Source organism: Anolis sagrei, chromosome 13 (assembly GCF_037176765.1).
Source record: "Anolis sagrei isolate rAnoSag1 chromosome 13, rAnoSag1.mat, whole genome shotgun sequence".
Taxonomy (NCBI): domain Eukaryota; kingdom Metazoa; phylum Chordata; class Lepidosauria; order Squamata; family Dactyloidae; genus Anolis; species Anolis sagrei.
In genome coordinates this window covers 6,508,965-6,532,020 of record NC_090033.1, presented here as the reverse complement: position 1 = coordinate 6,532,020, position 23,056 = coordinate 6,508,965, and the positions used below count along the sequence as shown (strand labels likewise).

The window sequence follows — 23,056 nt, the reverse complement described above, 5'->3', positions numbered from 1 at the left end:
TGTGTTCCCGAGCGCTTGGCAGGCCCTGAATAATTAAAGAGAAGGGGGAAAGTGTCTTTCAGGGCAGGCACCTCTTGGGGTAGAGATGGGGCAAGTGTGGGGTGACAGGATGGGGACACGCTCAGCCTTTTCCATGGAGGCGGTGCTCTGATGCCAACACATTCTTCAGTCTGTACCTATCTTCTCCAGCTTGGGAAAAGTTTCTCGTATGAGTTAGACCAATGTTTCTCAACCTGGGGGTCGGGACCCGGGGGGGGGGGGGGTCATGAGGGATTGTCACAGGAGTCACCAAAGACTATCAGAAAACACAGTATTTTTATTTATTCTGTTGGTCACAGTGGATCTTTGTGGGAAGTTTTGCCCAATTCTATTGTTGGTAATGTTCAGAATGTTCTTTGATTGTAGGGGAACTATAAATTCCAGCAACTACAACTCCCAAATGTCAAGGTCTATCTTCCCCAAACTTCACCAGTGTTCACATTTGGGCATATTGAGTTTTCATGCCAAGTTTGGTCCAGATCCATCATTGTTTGAGTCCACAGTGCTCTCTGGATGCAGGCGAACTACAACTCTCAAACTCAAGGTCAATACCCACTAAATCCTTCCAGTATTTTCTCTTGGTCATGTGAGTTCTGTGTGCTGAGTTTGGGTCAATTCCACAATTGGTGGAGTTCAGAATGCTCTTTGATTGTAGGTGAACTATAAATCCCAGCAACGACAACTCCTAAATGGCAAGGTCTATCTTCTCCAAACTCCACCAGTGTTCACATTTGGGCATATTGAGTATCCGTGCCAAGTTTGGTCCAGATCCATCATTGTTTGAGTCCACAGTGTTCTCTGGATGTGGGTGAACTACAACTCTCAAACTCAAGGTCAATGCCCACCAAACTCTTCCAGTATTTTCTCTTGGTCATGGGACTTCGGCATGCCGAGTTAGGGTCAATTCCACCATTGGTGGAGTTCAGAATGCTCTTTGATTGTAGGTGAACTATAAATCCCAGCAACTACAACTCCCAGATATCAAAGTCTATCTTCCCCAAACTCCACATTTGGGCATATTGAGTATTCGTGCCAAGTTTGAGTCCACATTGTTTGAGTCCACAGTGCTCTCTGGATGTAGGTGAACTACAACTCCCAAACTCAAGATCAATCCCCACCAAACCCTTCCAGTATATTCTGTTGGTCGTGAAGCGACCTCAATGAAAATGGGGCTGCCAGCCTTTGGCTAAGGTGACTCTGGTCCAAACCAGCAAGATGGTCCTCCCTTTGTAAAGCAAGAGTAGACATCTTAGTTCTGAGAATTGTGTGTGCCGAGTTTGATTCAATTCCATCGTTGGTGGAGTTCAGAATGCTCTTTGATTGTAGGCGAACTATAAATCCCATCAGCTGCAACTCCCAAATGACAGTATTAAAATTTGGGCATATCGGGTATTTGTGCCAAATGTGGTCCAGTGAATGACAATACATCCTGCATATCAGATATTTGCATTGCAATTCATAACAGTAGCAAAATGACAGTTACGAAGTAGCAACGAAAATAATGTTATGTTTGGGGGTCAACACAACATGAAGAACTGCATTAAGGAATCGCAGCATTAGGAAGGTGGAGAAACATAGGGTGACTGCAACTCAGGTAGGGCTTGAAGACTCACAGCAACAACAAAATGCTAAACCTGAAACTAATAATAATAATATAACTAAAATAAATATAAATAAATAATATAAATAAAGTATTATTATTATTATTATTGACACAAAAGCACAGTATGTCACAGCAAACGAGATCTATATGCTGGATTTCATATCACAAAATCACAAGTTGAACACTTCCCAAGCGTCTAGGACTGTGTGATGTATTATTATTATTATTATTATTATTATTATTATTATTATTAAAGGTAAAGGTTTTCCCCTGACATGAAGTCCGGTCGTGTCCGACTCTGGGGTGTTGGTGCTCATCTCCATTTCTAAGCCAAAGAACCGGCATTGTCCGTAGACACCTCCAAGGCCATGTGACCAGCATGACTGCACGGTGCGCCGTTACCTTTCCACCGGTGCGGTATCCATTGATCTACTCACATTTGCATGTTTTCGAACTGCTAGGTTGGCAGAAGCTGGGGCTAACAGCGGGAGCACACCCTGCTCCCCAGATTTGAACCGCCGACTCTTGGGTCAGCAAGTTCAGCAACTCATCGGTTTTACCCACTGTGCCACTGGGGGCTCCAATACAATATAGTACTATACAAAAATATGTTTGTTTACATTTCTAAGCCGGCGTTGTCCGTAGACACCTCCAAGGTCATGTGGCCTGCATGATTGCATGGAGTGGCCGGCATGACTGCATGGAGCGCCCTTACCTTCCCGCTGGAGCGGTACCTATTGATCTACTCACATTTGCATTATTAAATTGCATTATTACATTTGCATTATTAAAACAATGCGTGAAAATACACCGAAGACGAAGGCTTTGCATTCCTGGCCCCAAAGGAATCCCCTCGAGCTCTTTGGCAGCTCTCCTCCCTGGGAAGTTGGCCGGGTTTTGGTTGGAGACGCGAGTCCTGCCCTGAAAGGAACCACCCCGCCAAGTACAGGATGTTTGAGGGGAAAAATAATAACCCCCAACCGGCACAAAATACCTATTTAATCAGGTAAATAATCTGTCCGTTTGTTTTAAAGAGGGCGGCTTAGGTGTATTTACCCAACACACCTAGGAACCCTCCCTCACATTCTTTCCTCCTTTCTTTGCTTTCTTTGAATGTCAAATGCAAGAAGAACTTTCTTTTCCCTCTCCGGGTACATGGGGGAATCGGTAGGATACGGGCACGACGGAACGGGGGTCCCTCTTCACGCCTGGGGAGCCCAAGCGGGATGTGGAAGGAACGCTAATGGCTTCCCATAAAAATTCAACGAAGAAGCACAGCTCCGCCGCTCTGCCCCGGGTCTGCTTTCTGTGGCGCAGTTGAAAAGGCGGGGAAGGGGCCCCAATTCCCCGGCGTGGGCAAAGTTCAGCCTCTCCTCCTCTGCGCGGCCCGCTCTGCCACTCACCGCAAATCCCCAAAGCCCCCAGTCCCCTCCCCACCAATTCCTGCCTTGTCCATCTCATTGTGGGCTGTCAAAGGCAGCCGCGTCATTCGTCCCTCTCTTTCGGATTCTAAACTGCCCACGATCTGCTTTGGAGCCCTAAATCCACGATGTGGGATGTCTTCCAAGTGCTCGTGCTTAGAGACACTTCCATCAGTCCGAGGTGATGTTGCCGACCTACAGCAACAACCTCCGAAGCAAATTCTCAGAAGTTTGGCTTCTACTAGGGACAACAACTGTCCATAAACAGCGATTCAGAAAATTGCATTGGATAGACCACATCAGCTGTCTTGTCCATGTATAATGGCGAAGCAAAGTGTAGTCCGTAAATGCACAAGAGCAGTGATAGCATGATCGTCAGCATAGATGAAACTCTGTCCCTTCTGGCAGTGGCTGATCATTTAGGTAAATGTTAAACATTGATAGTTCAAGCTGGTTTTCCCTGAAATAGGCAGTAAGAGCACCTAAAGCTTTGGAGAGTTTCTGTTCAACTATCACAGAGCACCCTGCTTGAGCAGTGATGGCATGATCGTCAGCATAGATGAAACTCTCTGTCCCTTCTGGCAGTGGCTGATCATTTGTATAAATGTTAAACATTGATGGAGCAAGCTGGTTTTCCCTGAAATAGGTAGTAAGAGCACCTAAAGCTTTGGAGAGTTTCTGTTCAACGATCACAGAGCTCTCTGCTTGGGCATTGATGGCACGATTGTCAGCATAGGTGAAACTCTCTGTCCCTTCTGGCAGTGGCTGATCATTTGTCTAAACATTAAACGTTGACTGTGTAAGCTGGTTTTACCTGTAATAGGCAGTAAGAGCACCTAAAGCTTCGGAGAGCTTCAGTTCAACTATCACAAAGCTCCCTGCTTGAGCAGTGATGGCGTGATCATCAGCATAGATGTATAATGGTGAAGCAAAGTGTGATCCGTAAAAGTACATGAGCAGTGGTGGCATGATCATCAGCATAGATGAAAATCCCAATGTGCTTATGGGAAGAGGAAGTGGTAAGAGTGGGAGCGGACATCCTTGTGGAATGTCAACAATGGCAAGAGAGGCACCTGTTCCATGTCATCTTGGAGACAACGTGTTGACTTTGGGCCCAGAAATGGGGAAAAGGACACAAGAGAGATCCCTTTTTGGGTGAAAATAATGCGCTTTGTGACCAAAAAATTGGAAACTTTTCCCCAAAAAAGGGAGGAGGAGTGCACGACGTGGCTTCCTTCCGAGTTCATTTTTCCACCTCTCTGTTGAATGATCCCTTCATCAACAGCGTCTTGAAAGCTGCCTGGCTTTCTGTTTGCTGGCTCGGCATGCGTGCCAAGGCTTAAGTCTTCTGTTATTTACCGTGATGCCCATCCAGAGCCAGGCTTGTTAGGAGGTGCCATTTGAATGGGAGGCCCTGATCCAGAGCTCTTTCAAAACATTGACCACTCTTGTAAAAGGCAGGGGAGAGTGGCCCCATGTCTGGAAATATCCGGTGATAGTTGTCTATTATTAATAATAATATATTATTATATTAGAGAGGGAGCCCCCTGTGATGCAGTGGGTTAAACTGCTGAGCTGCTGAACTTGCTGACCGGAATGTTGGCAGTTCGAATCCGGGGAGCAAGGTGAGCTCCCGCTGTTAGCCCCAGCTCCTGCCAACCTAGCAGTTTGAAAACATTCAAATGTGAGTAGATCAATAGGTACCACTTCTGCAGGAAGGTAATGGTGCTCCATGCAGTCATGGCAGTGGCCACATGACCTTGGAGGCATCCTAGAGCAATGTTAGGGTGGGAAGAGTAGAAAATTTATTATTATTATTATTATTATTATTATTATTATTATATTAGAACAGTGTTAGGCTAGGAAGAGTAGAAAATATTATTATTATTATTATTATTATTAGGGCATTATTATTATTATATTAGGACAGTGTTAAGCTAGGAAGAGTAGAAAATACTATTATTATCATCATCATTATCATTAGGCCATTATTATTGTTATTATATTAGGGTATTATTAATATATTAGGACAATATTAGGCTAGGAAGAGTTGTTGTTGTTGTTATTATTATTATTATTATTATTATTAGGACATTATTGTTGTTGTTGTTGTTGTGTACTTTCAAGTCATTTAAAACTTAGGTTGATCCTGAGTGAGGGCCGGATAAATGACCTTGGAGGGCCGTATCCGGCCCGCAGGCCATAGTTTGAGGACCCCTGATATAGATGATGATAATAATAATAATAATAATAATAATTATTATTATTATTATTATTATTATTATATTTATTATTTAGTGTGCCAGGAGCGAACCAAAACAGTTGTATTGCATTAAAAAAAACGAAACACAAAATTTGCAGACTTGGTATTCTATTAAATGTCCTTTGACCGGTAGCTGGCCACTTGGAGTGCCTCTGGTGTTGCTGCAAGGAGGTCCTCCATGGTGCATGTGGCAGGGCTCAGGTTGCATTGCAGTAGGTGGTCAGTGGTTTGCTCCTCTCCACGCTCACATGTCATGGATTCCACTTTGTGGCCCCATTTCTTGAGGTTGGCTCTGCATCTCGTGGTGCCAGAGCGCAGTCTGTTCAGCGCCTTCCAAGTCGCCCAGTCTTCTGTGTGCCCAGGGGGGAGTCTCTCATTTGGTATCAGCCATTGATTGAGGTTCTGGGTTTGAGCCTGCCACTTTTGGACTCTCGCTTGCTGAGGTGTTCCAGCAAGTGTCTCTGTAGATCTTAGAAAACTATTTCTTGATTTAAATCGTTGGTGTGCTGGCTGATATCCAAACACAGAGATGCCATTATAATATTATTAGTAGTATAATTATTATTAATATTAATAATAGTACTACTACTACTACTACTACTAGCTATTGAACCAAAAGGAAGTCCCAGCCTTTTTTACTCTTCCTAACCAAATACTGCCCTGTCTCTAATCTATTATTATTATTATTACACAACAAGATGAGTCCACAGCAGACACTCTGCTGGCTGTTGAATTGAAGCTCATGTCGGACACTTCCCAAGTGTCTAGAATTGTGTGATGTATCGGCAAATAATGCGTGCAGATCCCAGTAAGGTGGCCTTTTGGAGCTGACAGGTGGCAATCTTATCAGCGCTGATTGTGTTTAAGTGCAGGCCCAGGTCTTTAGGCACTTCACCCAGTGTGCTGATCACCACTGGGACCACCTTGACTGGCTTGTGCCAGAGTCTTTGCAGTTCAATCTTTAAATCCTCATATCGTGTCAGCTTTTCCAGTTGTTTCTTTGCAATCCTGCTGTCACCTGGGATTGCAACATCTACAATCCATACTTTGTTTTTTAACACGATTGTGAGGTCAGGAGTATTGTGCTCCAAAACTCTGTCTGTCTGAATCCAGAAGTCCCAGAGGAGTTTGGCATGTTCGTTCTCTGTAACTCTTTCCGGCTTGTGATCCCATCAGTTATTTGTCACAGGCAGATGGTATTTGTGGCAAAAGTTCCAATGAACAAGCTGAGCAAGGGTGTTGTGCCTCTGCTTGTAGTCCATCTCCCGATCTTCTTGCAGCAGCTATTGTTTCATCTGCTTCTTTGCAGAGTCTACATTTGGGATCTGTTGTCGACTTTTCAATTCTGGTTTGATGGCATTGATTATGATTATTATGATTATTAGAGACAGGGCAGTGTTGATGGCATTGGTTCTAATTATTATTATTATTATTATTATTATTATTATTATTAGAGACGGGGCAGTGTTGATGGCATTTGTTCTTCTACTTATTATTAGTATTATTATTATTAGAGACAGGACAGTGTTGATGGCATTGGTTCTAATTATTATTAATTACTAGCCGTCCCCTGCCACGCGTTGCTGTGGCTCAGTCTGGAGATCTGAAAAATAAAGTAATTGTTTCTAATCTATGTAATGTCTTTCTGCTTGTGGGTAAACAGTATTTCTTGCTGTTTCTTTGTCAGTGTTGATGTGGAGAGTGTCTGGTTTGCCTACTCTGGAACATGCAACATATCATTGTCCTTCTTCAGGGGTCCCTTTCAAATCTATGATACTATATCTGTGTGTGTGTGAATCATATATATCTATGGCTGGATGGCTCTCTGTCAGGAGGGCTTTCATGCCCTGGTGAAGGGAGTTGGGTTGGATGGCCTTAAGCACTTTCTGTTGGTCATGGGAGTTCTGTGTGGGAAGTCTGCCCAATTCTGTCATTGGTGGGGTTCAGCATGCTCTTTGATTGTAAGTGAACTATAAATCCCAGTAACTCCCAAATGTCAGGGTCTATTTCCCCCAAACTCCATCTGTGTTCATATTTGAGCATATGGAATATTTGTGCCAAGTTGGGTCCAGATCCATCATTGTTTGAGTACAAAGTGCTCTCTGGATGTAGGTGAACTACAACTCTCAAACTCAAGGTCAATGCCCACCAAAACCTTCTAGTGTTTTCTGTTGGTGTTGGAAGTCCTGTGTGCCAAGTTTGGTTCAATTCCATCATTAGTGGAGTTCAGAATGCTCTTTGATTGTAGGTGAACTATAAATCCGAGCAACTACAACTCCCAAATGACAAAATCATAATTTTTTGAGTAATGGCCACTCCTTGTGTTGTGAGATGTTTTGTTGCCAAATTTGGTGTGATTTTGTTCATTGGTTCTTTTGTTTTTAAGGTACTCATTATGCACAGAGCATTTATATAGATAGATAGATAGATAGATAGATAGATAGATAGATATAGTTTTGTGCATGTATTACATTTTTATTTATATAGATCAGGGATCCACAAACTGTTTAAACAGAGGGCCAGGTCACAGTCCCTCAAACTGTTGAAGGGCCGGATTATAATTTGAAAAAGCATGAATGAATTCCTATGCACACTGCACATATCTTATTTGTAGTGCAAAAAAACACTTAAAAACAATACAGTAATTAAAATGAAGAACAATTTTAACAAATATAAACTTATTAGTATTTCAATGGGAAGTGTGGGCCTGCTTTTGGCTGATGAGATAGGATTGTTGTTGTCGTTGTTGTGTGCTTTCAAGTCATTTCAGACTTAGGTTGACCCTGAGCGAGAAGCCTCCCACAAGGATGGTAGAAGATCAAAACATCCTGGCGTCCCCTGGGCAACGTGCTTGCAGACAGCCAATTCTCACACATCAGAAACAACTTGCAGTTTCTCAAGTGGCTCCTGACACAACAAAATAATAATAATATTAGAGACAGGACAGTGTTGATGGCATTGGTTCTTCTTCTTCTTCGTATTATTACTATTATTATTAGAGACACAGCAGTGTTGATGGCATTGGTTCTAATAATAATAATAATTATTATTATTATTATTAATAATAATTAGAGACAGGGCAGTGTTGATGACATTGATTCTAATTATTATTAATATTATTATTATTATTATTATTATTATTAATAATAATAATAATAATTAGAGACATGGCAGTGTTGATGGCATTGGTTCTAATTAATAATAATAATAATTATTATTATTATTATTAGGGACATGGCAGTGTTGATGGCATTGGTTCTAATTATTATTATTATTATTATTATTAGAGACACGGCAGTGTTGATGGCATTGATTCTAATTATTAATAATAATAATAATTATTATTATTATTATTATTATTAGAGACATGGCAGTGTTGATGGCATTGGTTCTAATTATTATTATTATTATTAATAATTATTATTATTATTAGAGACATGGCAGTGTTGATGGCATTGGTTCTAATTAATAATAATTATTATTATTAATATTATTATTATTAGAGACATGGCAGTGTTGATGGTATTGGTTCTAATTAATAACAATAATAATAATAATAATAATAATAATAATAATTAGAGACAAGGCAGTGTTGAGTTAGGAAGTGTAGAAAAGGCTGGGACTTCCTTTTGGCTCAATTGCTATTATTATTATTATTATTATTAATAGTATTATTATTATTATAATATTAGGGTCCAGAGTGCCTTCCTTCCTTCCTTTCCCTTTGGCTGCTCAGAAGCAAGCAAGCAAGCAAGCCAGGCTGGCTCTTGTTTGCAATCAGGAGCCGGAGGGGGCGTGTCCGTGGGCGGAGGGGGCGTGCCCCCAAGCCCGGCCTCCTATCCAATGGCTCCCCGTCCGCCGGCCCGGCCCCGCCCCCTCCGCCTTGGCCCCGCCCCCTGGGTGCTGCTGCTGCTGCTGCTCCTCTGCCTCTCTCTCGCCTTGCCCTGGCAGGAGCTGCCTCCCGTTCAGCATGCCTGCCGCTCTTTGAAGCCCTCCTGGAAGAAGCCCTGCCTGCCTGCCTTCACCCAGGAGGAGCATGAAAGTTGACTACTTCAGCCAAGTCGCCTTCCGCCTCTCCGACTATGGTGAGTGAGCCCAGCCCAGCACAGAGGAGGGGACAGAGCAGGGCAAGTGGCTCCCCTGGAGTTGCTTGGAGTTGCCTCTCTCTGCCTGCCTGCCTGCCTGCCTCTCTCCCTCTGAGGCTTCTCTCTTCCTTCCTCTCTCTTTCCCTTCTTTGAGACAGCTGCAGCAGCACAAGGCTTCAGTCCCAACTCATTCCTAACTCATTTACATAATATATTTTATTATCCACTTTATATACATCATTATTATTTACTTTTATTTACAGGATACATCATTATCAATACAGGATCTGTTTTATTATTTAGATATGAAATATTTATTGACTTTATATCAACTTTATATAAGTCATTATTATTTGCTCTTATTTGTAGGACACATCATTATCAATACAGGATCTGTTTTAGATATGAAATATTTATTGACTATTAACTTTATCAATATTATGAAACTTGGATATATTATTTATTAATAAATAAATATAAGTAAAAAGTAATCATAAGCTATATCAGCAAAGTAAATAAGAATAAATAGAATCATAGAAATATTTATTGATTATTAATTTGTAATATATTATATTATATTATATTATTAACTTGTAATGTAATATAATAGTTGCCCTGACACGACAAATAAAATAAGTAATAATAAGTAATAATAATAGAATCATAGAAATATTTATTGATTATTAATTTGTAATATAATATATTATATTATTATATTATATTGTATTATGAACTTGTAATGTAATGTAATTGACTGGTTGCCCTGACACGACAAATAAAATAAATAATAATAATAATAATAATAATAATAATAGTGTTGGGCCATCCAGTCCAACCTCCTGCCAAAAAGAAGGAAAGTTGCATTCAAAAATATAATATCTCTATTATTTATTATTATTTACTTTATAAGATATATTTTATTTATTTATTATATTTTTATCTCATTATTTGTATGAAATATTGATTAATTATTAACTTTATCAGTATTATGAAACATGGATATATTATTTATTAATAAACAATAATAATAATAATAATAATAATAATAGAGTTGGGCCATCCAGTCCAACCCCCTGCCAAAAAGAAGGAAAGTGGCATTCAAAAATATAATATCTCTATTATTTATTATTATTTACTTTAGAAGATATATTTTATGTATTTATTTATTATCATATTTTTATTTTATTATTTGTTTGAAATATTTATTTATTATTTATTATTTATTTATTATTAACTTTATCGATATCACAAATCATGAATATATTATTTATTAATAAATATAAATAAAAGTAATAAGATATATAAACAAAGTATATATATATTATTTTATTTATAAGATTTTTTATTTATTATTATCATATTTTAATTTTTATTATTCATATGTAATATTTATTAATTATTAAATTTATCGATATTATGAATTATTGATATATTATTTATTAATAAACTACATATGAATAAAAGTAATAATAAGATATATAAACAAAGTCAATAATAAATATGATATATTTATTTAATTAAATAAATATTATATATTTATTATTTATTATTATTTTCTTTATTTATGGATATATTTTATTATTAATTTTTATTATATTTTTATTTTGTTATTTATATGAAATATTTTATTAACTTTATCAGTATTACAATAAATATATTATTTATTTATTAATAAACAATAAATAGAAAGGTAATAAGATATATAAACAAAGTAAATGATAAATATATGCTATAAAAAAGTAAATAGTGATGAATAATAAAGGCATTAGGTGACAGTATGATATAGCAATAACATAAATGATAATAAATATATTATATAAATAAAGTTAACAATAAATTATCCATAAGGTTAATAATAAAAATGCATCATATAAATAAATAGTAATAAATAATAAATATTTTATATAAAGGCAACAATAAGATATATAAATAAAGTATATAATAATAAAGATATTATATATATAGATAACAATAAGTTATATAAATAAACTTATTGTTATCTTTATATAATATAGTTTTATTATTTATTCATATAATATATTTATTATTATTAACTTTATATATATAATTTATTACTAACTTTTATATACTTTATTATTATTATTTATTAACTTTATATGATCTTATTAGATATAATTTATTATTAACTATGTAATTTATTATTATTTATTAACTTATATATAATTTATTATTATGAACTCTATATATAATAACTTTATATAATATCTTATGTATAATTTATTATTCACCTTATGTAATTATTATTTATTATTAGCTTTACATGACATCTTATTCTATGTGGTTTATTATTATTATTACTATTTAATTTTTTATTATTAACTTTATATAATATCTTATATATAATTTATTATTTGCTTTATGTAATTATTTCTTATTAACTTTCAGTGACATCTCATTCTATGTGGTTTATTATTATTATTGACTATTAAATTTATTATTATTAACTTTATATAACTTATTATTATCTAATGTATTTATATAACTTATTTATTTTATTAACTTTACATAGCATCTTATTCTATGTGGTTTATTATTGTTATTGACTATTTAATTTATTATTATTAACTTTATATAATTCATTATTATTTAATTTATGTATATAACTTATTATTATTTACTTTATTTATATTATATATTTTATTATATATATGCACATACTTTATTTCTATCCCACTTTTCTCTCCATGGGAACTCAAGGCAGGTAACAATAACAACAACAAAACTAGTAATAATAATCCTTTATTTATAACCCAGGGCAGCTTCCAGCAAACAATCCCACAATCTAATAACAAATACAAATCAATTAAAATACAACTTAATACGATCTGGTCCCATCCGATGCTTGCCTTCATGACTTTCCCAAGGTCTGGAAGGAGAGGAAGGCATCTCTCTCGTCTGAGAAGGGGACTGACAGGTACATGGCCTGCCTGTTTCACTTTTCGTTTCTCCGCTTTACGGAAGTCGCTCCTTCCTCCTTTACATACATGAAAGACGCCTTCCTTTTTCCTTTTTCCACCTCCCAGATGTCAAAAGTATGGCAACTTCTCAGGCCTCGAAATGTGGCCGAAAGAGAGAGAAGTTTTGCTGTGCCCTCCGCTCTTTTTTTTTGCCGTTCCTTTCTTCTGTCTCTCCGGGTTTCGATATTATTATTGTGCTTGTTTCCCTCCTCTCTCTCTCTCTCTCTCTCTCTCTTTCTCTCTCCCTTTTAATTATTCTCCCTTCTTTCGGCTGCTTCCCCGGATCCGCAAAGGTTGCCTGTCAGGTTCCCGGCCAGTCTTGTCTCCAGGAAAAGGAATTTTAATTTATTTGGGACGAGCCGGTGACGGATGGGGAGGCTGCTTATTACATTTAATGAGCCTTGCGTGTTGCCAGCCTTTCTCTATACGGGTTATCCCATCTGTTTCCAGCTCCTTCTCCTCAAATTATGAGACAGAGAGGGGATATCCCTGTCGCAGAGTCCGGTTTGATGGTATTTCGAGGCCTGTGTTGTTTTCGTTGTTGTTGTTGTTGTCTTCATGCTCTTTGGAGGTTTCTTGGAAACTCCACATATCATAGAATCAAGTACGGGACAGAAATTGGGTTTGAACTGTGTAACACCACATTGTGTCCATCGCCATCTCTGGATTCAAGGGTCCTATGAAGGCCTTAGGGTGGCCTTCATAGGACCCTTGAGTCCAGGGATGGCGAATTCTTGGATATAGAGAGCCAACTGTATTCATATATATATGGATTCAAGGGTCCTATGAAGGTCTTAGGGTAGCCTTCATAGGACCCTTGAGTCCAGGAATGGCGAATTCTTGGATATAGAGAGCCAACTGTATTCATATATATATGGATTCAAGGGTCCTATGAAGGTCTTAGGGTGGCCTTCATAGGACCCTTGAGTCCAGGGATGGCAAATTCTTGGATATAGAGAGCCAACTGTATTCATATATATATATATATATATATATGGATTATATATATGAAGGTCTTAGGGTGGCCTCCATAGGACCCTTGAGTCCAGGGATGGCGAATTCTTGGATATAGAGAACCAACTGTATTCATATATATATATATGGCTCGTCATAGAATCAAGTATAGGACGGAAATTGGGTCTGCACTATGTAACACCACATTGTGTCCATCGCCATCCCTGGATTCAAGGGTCCTATGAAGGCCTTAGGGTGGCCTTCATAGGACCCTTGAGTCCAGGGATGGCGAATTCTTGGATATAGAGAGCCAACTGTATTTATATATATAGATATATAGATATGTATACACATACATACATACACATACACACACATATATATACACATACACATACATACGTTGGTTGTTGCTCTTTAGACTTTTCGCAATGTTCTATTAAACGACAACTCCCATCCCGTTTGGAAGCTTCTTGGATACTTCAGATATTTCTGGTCTCGTCATAGAATCAAGTACAGGACGGAAATCAGGTTTGCCCCATGTAACCCCAAATTGTGCCCCTTCTTATATCCCCTTCTCAGAGTCCGGTTTGATGGTATTTCGAGGCCTGTGTTGTTTTCGTTGTTGTTGTCTTCAAGCTCTTTGGGGTTTTTTTTGGAAACTCCACATATTTCTGGATTCGTCATAAAATCAAGTACAGGACGAAAACAGGACCCTTGAATCCAGGGATGGCAAATTCTTGGATATAGAGAGCCAATTGTATTTATATATTTATTTATATATACACTAGCCGTCCCCTGCCACGTGTTGCTGTGGCCCACATGGGGGTTCTGTGTGGGAGGTTTGGCCCAATTCTATCACTGGTGGGGTTCAGAATGCTCTGTGATTGTAGGTGAACTATAAATCCCAGCAGCTACAACTCCCAAATGTCAAGATTCTATTTTCCCCAAACTCCACCAGTGTTCACATTTGGGCATATTGAGTATTCGTGTAGAGTTTGGTCCAGATCCATCGTTGTTTGAGTCCACAGTGATCTCTGGATGTACGTGAACTACAACTCCAAAACCAAAGGACACTACCCACCAAACCCTTCCAGTGTTTTCTGCTGGCCATGGGAGAATGTGTGCCAAGTTTGGTTCAATTCCATCGTTGGTGTGGTTCAGAATGCTCTTTGATTGTAGGTGAACTATAAATCCCAGCAACTACAACTCCCTAATGACAAAATCAATTTTTTTGAGTGAAGGACATACATTGGGTTGTTAGGTGTCTTGTGTCCAAATTTGGTGTCAATTTTTCCAGTGGTTTTTGAGTTCTGTTAATCCCACAAACGAACATTACATTTTTATTTATATAGATTGGTTGTTGCTCTTTAGTTTTTTCGCAATGTGGTTCTCCAGGTTCTATTGAACGACAACTCCCATGCCGTTTGATTATTTGAAGATAATGGGAATTGCAACCCAACAGGCCTGATAGATCTGAGGTTGAGGAAAGGTTGAAGGGCATTTTATAGGCCTGTGCTGTTGTTGTCGTTGTTGTTGTCTTCAGGTTCTTTGGAAGCTTCTTGGAAACTCCAGATATTTCTGGGCTCGTCATAGAATCAACTACAGGATGGAAATCAGGTTTGCGCCGTGTAACGCCAAATTGTACTCCTGATATCCCCATCTCAGAGTCTGACTTGACAGTATTTCATAGGCCTGTGCTGTTGTTGTTGTTGTTGTTGTTGTTGTCTTCAGGCTCTTTGGAAGCTTCTTGGAAACTCCAGATATTGCTGGGCTCATCATAGAATCAACTACAGGACAGAAATCGTATTTGTGTGGTGTAACACCAAATTTTGTCCCTTCTTATATCTCCATCTCAGAGTCAAATTGGATGGTATATCTTAGGCCTGTACTGTATTGTTGTTGTTGTCATCGTCAGGCTCTTTGGAAGCTTCTTGGAGACAGATTTTTCTGGGCTTGTCATAGAATTGGAGAACATCTCCAAGATCAGATCTGCACCGTGTAACGCTAAATTGTGCCCCTTCTTATATTCCCAACTTAGAGTCCGATTTGACAGTATATCTTAGGCCTGTGCTGTGTTGTTGTTGTTGTTGTTGTTGTCTTCAGGCTCTTTGGAAGCTTCTTGGAAACTCTGAGTATTTCTGGTCTTACCATAGAATCAGAGAACATCTCCAAGATCAGTTTTACGCCATGTAACATCAAATTCCGGATCTGAGTGGTGTTTTCTCCTTGTCGTCCCTTCTTCTCCTCCTCGTCCATGCAGTGCATCAACCTACCATGGGATTTATTTCATAAGTAATAAAATGGGTTAATGTTTGACCAGCCTCAACTTTGCACCTGTTATTTGGGTGGAAAAGAACGACTCTCCGGGCTTGTTTTGTGTGCGTTTTCGGTGTGTTTGCAATTTTCGTTTTTATTATAATTCTCGGTTCGTTCTTCCGTGAATGAAAAGCTTTTGCATGTGTTGTTTGGAAACGTCGGCTCTGGCATCGTCCTGAAGTCTTGGGTGTGTTTTTCTCCTTTATTAGGTCAAGGGCTTGGATGCGTAGGCTGGACAGGGACTGCGTAAGGATGTGGCGCTCCCTCTGTGTGTGTGTGTGTGTGTTGTTGTTGTTGTTTTCCTACAAAGGTTAGAAATGTGGCAAGGAGAAGAGTCCTCTCTGTCTTGGTTATTATGAGGGGATTTAATTGTCTGAGATTAGAGAGATATTGTGCTCACCCTTTCGAAGCTCCGTAGACTGCTTTCCGATTAATTTCCATTTGATCAACACATTTTGAGACATTGGTCCTCCACCGCTGGTGGGAGCTGTAGCCTTCCATCCAGGAAGGTCTCCTTTCTACAGAACCCACTCTTTGGTCCATGCCTAATATTGAAGTTGAGCTGAGGAACAAGTAGAGTGAAGCTTCCTCCATTGTGTGAGCATTGACACCTTTGTAGTCCTCCTACCGCCGCATTCCCAAGGATGGTCAAGCTTCCGCCACCGTGTGAGCATTGACACCCTTGTAGGCCTCCTACCTCCACATTCCTAATATTGAATTTGAGGTTAGGAAGCCAAAGCAACAAGGATGGTGAAGCTGAGTTGATTCGAGGAAGCCAAAGTAACAAGTATGATGAAGCTTCCTTCACTGTGTGAGCATTGACACCCTTGTAGTCCTCCTACCTCCGCATTCCCAAGGATGGTCAAGCTTCCGCCACCGTGTAAGCATTGACACCCTTGTAGGCCTCCTACCTCCATGTTCCTAATTTTAAAGTTGAGGTGAGGAAGCCAAAGCAACAAGGATGGTCAAGCTTCCTCCACCATGTGAGCATTGACACCCTTGTAGGCCTCCTACCTCCGCATTCCCAATATTGAAGTTGAGGTGAGGAGGCCAAAGCAACAAGGATGGTGAAGCTGAGTTGATTTGAGGAAGCCAAAGTAACAACGGTGGTGAAGCTTCCTCAACCATGTAAGCATTGACACCCTTGTAGGCCTCCTACCTCTATGTTCCTAATTTTAAAGTTGATGTGAGGAAGCCAAAGCAACAAGGATGGTCAAGCTTCCTCCACCATGTGAGCATTGACACCCTTGTAGGCCTCCTCCACTGTGTGAGCATTGACACCCTTGTAGGCCTCCTATCTCCGCATTCCCAATATTGAAGTTGAGGTGAGGAAGCCAAAGCAACAAGGATGGTAAAGCTGAGTTGATTTGAGGAAGCCAATGGAACAAGGGTGGTGAAGCTTCCTCCACTGTGTGAACATTGACACTCTTGTAGGCCTCCTACCTCCACTTTCCTAATGCTAAAGTTGAGGTGAGGAAGCCAAAGCAACAAGGATGGTGAAGCTTCATCAACTGTGTGAGCATTGACATCCTGGCAGGCCTCCTACCTCCACATTTCTAATATTAAAGTTGAGCTGAGGAAGCCAAAGCAACAAGGATGGTCAAGCTTCCTCAACCGTGTGAGCATTGACACCCTTGTAGGCACCCTACCTCCGCATTTCTAATATTGAATTTGAGGTGAGGAAGCCAAAGAAACAAGGATGGTCAAGCTTCCTCAACCATGTGAGCATCAACACCCTTGTAGGCCTCCTACCTCCACATTCCTATTGAAAACCTAGCTCTTCTGCTTTCCTACCAGGAATTTCTGGCCATTGGTGAAGCCACTGAAGAAGCAACCAGGGTTTTTTGTGTCTAAGTCAGCATTATCTCGGTGTATGGGTGAACCCGTTGGTTGTCTTCTTCTGAGCCAAGTATCTCTCCTGGGGACCTGCCAACCTCCTTGAGTCACTCTTTGAGCTGTACCTGAAAAGGGTGCCGTTGGAGAGACCAAAGATCCAGGAAGGAGGTCCCTCGGATTCACAGTCCCGACTCCCAGTCTTTCGGTTGCTTCATTGGGAGCTCTTGCCACAGCCTTTTTTGCATCAACCCACGTAAATAACTAGGGAGCGGCCGCTGCTATGTTTATTAACCAACAGTGAAACACAGATATATATTTATTTGTGTTGATTGTAATTGCAATTGCGTCCTGCTTTGCTCCCGTTTTGGAATCCGACTGGATCAGGGCTGTCTCACTCCCTTTCCTCGAGGGCCACCTCAGCCTTAGGGTGGCCTTCATAGGACCCTTGAATCCAGGGATGGGGAATCCTTGAATAGAGAGAACCAACTGTATTTTTTATACATATACATTGGTCGTTGTTCTTTAGTTTTTTCACAACGTGGGTCTCTAGGTTCTATTGAACGACAACTCCCATGATTCAGAAATTTGAATATTTCTGAATCAGCTGATGTGGTCTATCCAGTGCAATTTTCTGAATCAGTACCCCAGATAACCAAACTGAAATATTACTACTACCACATCAGCTCTCAATTATTAAATATGGTTTTCTGTGTGCGAGCAGATGGCGACTACTGGATGGCATCTGTATCAGAAACTAGAGCAGATGTGGTCTATCCAACGCAATTTTCTGAATCGGTATCCCAAATGACCAAACCAAAAGATTACTACTACCACATCAGCACTCAATTATTAAATATGGGTTTCTGTGGGTGAGCAGATGGTGATTACTGGATGGCATATGTCATGTATTAGAAATGAGAGCTGATGTGGTCTATCCAATGCAATTTTCTGAATTATTATCCCAAATAACCAAACCGAAAGATTACTACTACCAGCTCTCAGTTATTAAATATGGTTATCTGTGTGCAAGCAGATGCCGACTACTGGATGGCAAATGTATCAGAAACTAGAGCTGATGTGGTTTATTCAATGTAATTTTCTGAATCAATACCCCAAATAACCAAACCGAAAGATTACTACTACCAGCTCTCGGTTATTAAATATGGTTTTCTGTGTGCGAGTAGATGGTGACTACTGGATGGCATCTGTATCAAAAACTAGAGCTGATGTGGTCTATCCAATGCAATTTTCTAAATTATTATCCCAAATAACCAAACCGAAAGATTACTACTACCAGCTCTCGGTCATTAAATATGGTTTTCTGTGTGCAAGCAGATGGCGACTACTGGATGGCAAATGTATCAGAAACTAGAGCTGATGTGGTTTATTCAATGTAATTTTCTGAATCAATACCCCAAATAACCAAACCGAAAGATTACTACTACCAGCTCTCGGTTATTAAATATGGTTTTCTGTGTGCGAGTAGATTGTGACTACTGGATGGTATCTGTATCAGAAACTAGAGCTGATGTGGTCTATCCAATGCAATTTTCTGAATCAGCACCCCAAATCACCAAACTGAATCTAAAGTTGACCAAATACAGATCCGTAATCTTTTTGGTACTAATGTTGGGGAGTGGTCCCTGGTCAAAAAAAGGTTGGGAACCACTGACCTATAGGGAGCAATCTGGGACATACTTGTCGTCGTATAAGGTCCTTTGGATGCATCTCTGTTTCCTTCTATGTAAATCCAGACGGGATATGAGCCTTTACAAGAGTTGTAAATTATGATTTTTATGCTTTCAAAAATATTTTAAGAGCAGACCATTTTTATTTGGGAAGGCCTCATTTTTACGCAGTATCGTCTCATTTTATTTTTTTGCCCCTCCTTAGAATCAAATGAAGAGAAGGGTCTTCTGGGTTTGTAGATAGGCAATAAACACACTCCATAAGGAAGTTCATAAGGAAGGTGGCGCCTCTTCAATGTGCTTTTATAAGTTGTCCTCACAGTCTCAAGCCCTTTTTCCTGGAATGATTCACCTTGGCTTCTCTTTCTCACCATTGTGGGAAACACTTGAATACAATATGATGGAATCACTTTTTTTTAGTATATTACCACTCTCAGAAGTGAGTGTCTGTCAGGCTTACAGGATTTGCTTTGTTTTCCTGGAACCCCAAGATCTACCAAGGGCATTGCTGTAACTGTTGTTGTTGTTTACTTTCTAGCAATTTCAGATTTTATTAGACAACTTTCCAAACTCTCCTGAACCATAGAACCATGTGTCTCAATAGGAGCTCAGTACAAAAGATAAATATGTTGTTCTTGTTGTTATCATTTACCTTCAAGCAGCTTCAGATCTTTTTAGATGGGTCTCCAAAGTCTCCTGAGCCATAGACCAATGCTCAAGAATCATGCTATGTTTCAATAGGAGCTTAATGCAAACACAGATCTTTTGTTGTTGTTGTTGTTGTTGTTGTTTATCTTCAAGCAGTTTCAGATCATATTAGATAAGTCTCCAAAGTCTCCTGAGCCATAGACCAATGCTCAAGAATCATGCTATGTCTCAATAGGATCCCAGTGCAAACCACAGATCTGTTGTTGTTGTTGTTGGTATTGTTTACTTTCAAGCAGTTTCAGATTTATAAGACAAGTCTCCAAAGTCTCCTGGACCATAGACCAATGCTCAAGAATCATGCTATGCCTCAATAGGAGTCCAGTACAAAATATAAATATGTTGTTGTTGTTGTTGTTGTTGTTGTTGTTGTTTATCTTCAAGCAGTTTCAGATCTTATTAGATAAGTCTCCAAAGTCTCCTGGACCATAGACCAATGCTCAAGGATCATGCTACATCTCAATAGGAACCCAGTGTAACAGACAAATATTTGTTGTTGTTATGTTGTTGTTGTTGTTGTTGTTGTTTGTCTTCAAGTTCTATCTTCTGAGCATCTGTTCCTCTGAGGCTGAAAGAGTGACTTCTGTTCTGAGTCAGGAAAATAAATAGGGCTCAGAGCCTTAATACTCAAAACTGCACTTTCAATCACCAATAAAATAATAATAACAACAACAATAATAATTAAAACAACAAAATAACAATAATAATAATAATAATAACAATAAAGAGGTAAATATATAACAGTAAATACAGAACAAAGCTCAAACACAGAGGAACTCCAGACAAAAAACAATCAGGAACAGCTAATCACCTCTCAACAGAGGATTCCCCCAAGCAGTAACAAGTGACACCTAAAAATTGTCAGGCCATCAAATGCTCATCAAGGTGGCCAATTGAAACATTCACACCTACCTCCAACAGACAAGAGTTCTTTCGCCCACCCCGGGCATCTCACAGACATATAAACCAACCTCAATGCCTGGCTGCTTTCTGCCTGGGGGAATCCTTTGTTGGGATGCTAATCAAGGTGGCCAATGGCAATATTCACACTTGCCTCCAACAGACAAGAGTTCGTTCTTCCACCCCGGGACATTCCACGGATATATAACCCAGCCTCAGTGCCTGGCTGCTTCCCGCCTGGGGGAATCCTTTGTTGGGATGCTAATCAAGGGAGCCAATGACAACATTCACACTTGCCTCCAACAGACAAGAGTTTTTTCTCCCACCCGGAACATTCCACAGATATATAACCCAGCCTCAGTGCCTGGCTGCTTCGTGCCTGGGGGAATCCTTTGTTGGGATGCTAATCAAGGGGCCAATTACAACATTCACACTTGCCTCCAATAAACAAAAGTTCTTTCTCCCACTCTGGACTTTCCACAGATATATAAATCCAATTTTCCTAGTTTCCAACAGACCTCACAACCTCTGAGGATGCCTGCCATAGATGTGGGTGTAACGTCAGGAGAGAATGCTTCTAGTACATGGCCATACAGCCCGAAAAACCTACAACAACCCAGTCAGTTTCTTCTCAAAAGACCATAGATACAAATGCCCAGGGCCAGAAACGAGAAGCGTAATTACCAATATTTCCATGTGTATGACCCCCTATGCTTGCTTCAAAGCCCATCACGCGGGGATGGCATGTGTCCCAAACATGGATGCTTGCAGAGCTAACCTTGGCAGTGGGAGAGTGGCGTAAACGCAACCCCGAATCAACTTTCCCCCTCCGTTGCTGCCCAAGTATCCTTCTCAGCTGGGAGGGGTCTCCGTCCAGGGGAGCCTTCAATCCTAAAAATTAATGTTACCTGTCCCCGCTCCTTCTCCACCCCCAGGACCCCCCTCCCCATTACTTCCCTCCAGGGAAATCAGTCTAAAAGGGGCTAATGGAACAATGTCCCTCTTTTTTCCTCCCTCATTCTCTCTCTCTCTCTCCCTCTCTCTTTTTATTAGCATTTGTGGAATTTATTCCCAAACTCTCCTAATCTTTCGTACACAACCATTTGATTTGCATAACCCAGCCCCCTCTCATAAAAACTGGCTGCTAGTTTAATTAAAAAATGTAAATTTGCTGTCATCTCGGGGCCTGGTGAATTAGGACGACATCGGCATTTTTTATTGCTGAAGACGTCCAAATTGATCCGGTCCGCAGCAAACCAGAGGGTTGCGACGCCGGCACGGGGAGGCGTACGCGGCGAAAATGGCCAGGTCGGATCGGGGCCGGTGGACTCCAGAGTCGCCGGATCCTTGTTTCCGGGATCCTAAAGTGGTAACACATGGCTCCTTGAACACTTCCTGATCAGGGAGGTGGCCATTTTGATGGTGCCAGCCTTCAAGGTGCCCCAAGATGAGAAGACTTGGTCTTCCCTTGGGATGAGTCCAACCTGGATTCCTCCAATTCATTGCTGACTATACTGTAAATCGGTAGTTCCCAACCCGTGGTCCGTTGACCACCACTGGTCCTCAAGAACCACTGGTCCACATCCTCACCATTGCAACAAGAGCTCCCAAGGTGCCCCAAGATGAGAAGACTTGGTCTTCCCTTGGGATGATTCCAACCTGGATTCCTCCAATTCATTGTTGAATATACTATAAATCAGTAGTTCCCAACCTGTGGTTCGTGGACCACCAGTGGTCCTCAAGAACTAAAATATGGTCCATGCCCTTACTGGTACTACACCGTTGCAACAAGAGTCCCAAAGGTGCCCCAAGATGAGAAGACTTGGTCTTCCCTTGGGATTATTCCAACCTGAATTCCCCCAATTCATTCTTGACTATACTAAAAAACAGTGCTTCCCAACTTGTGTTTCGTGGACCACCAGTGGTCCTCAAGAACTAAAATATGGTCCACGTCTCCACCATTACTACAACATTGCAACAAGAGTCCCTGGTCAAAGTGGTCACTGGCAAAAGTGATCCCTGGTCCAAATGGTCCCTGGTCAAGTGGTCCCTGGTCAAAGTGGTCCCTGGTCAAGTGATCCTTGGTCAAAGAGGTAACTGGTCAAGTGGTCCCTGGTCAAGTGGCCCCTGGTCAAAGGTCCCTGGTCAAAGTGGCCCCTGGTCAAGTGGTCCCTGGTCAAAGAGGTCCCTGGTCAAGTGGTCCCTTGTCAAAGTGGTCCCTGGTCAAGTGATCCTTGGTCAAAGAGGTACCTGGTCAAGTGATCC

The 23,056-nt window shown here is 40.2% G+C and overlaps 1 protein-coding gene across 5 annotated transcripts in view; it reads left to right on the top strand.

Moving 5' to 3' along the window:
* CASZ1 (castor zinc finger 1) overlaps nt 1-23,056 on the top strand; it is a 379,132-nt gene that overhangs the window by 215,961 nt on the left and 140,115 nt on the right. For 2 of the 5 annotated variants that reach the window (XM_067472687.1, XM_067472684.1), the window contains exon 1: nt 9,241-9,411. The exons of 2 other annotated variants lie outside the window; for them this stretch is intronic. In XM_067472687.1, coding sequence (XP_067328788.1) covers nt 9,363-9,411 — 49 coding nt within the window. In that variant the 5' untranslated portion in view covers nt 9,241-9,362. Of the gene's footprint in view, nt 1-9,240; nt 9,412-23,056 lie in introns of those variants that run through there. One more of the 5 variants, XM_067472688.1, reaches the window with a different exon arrangement.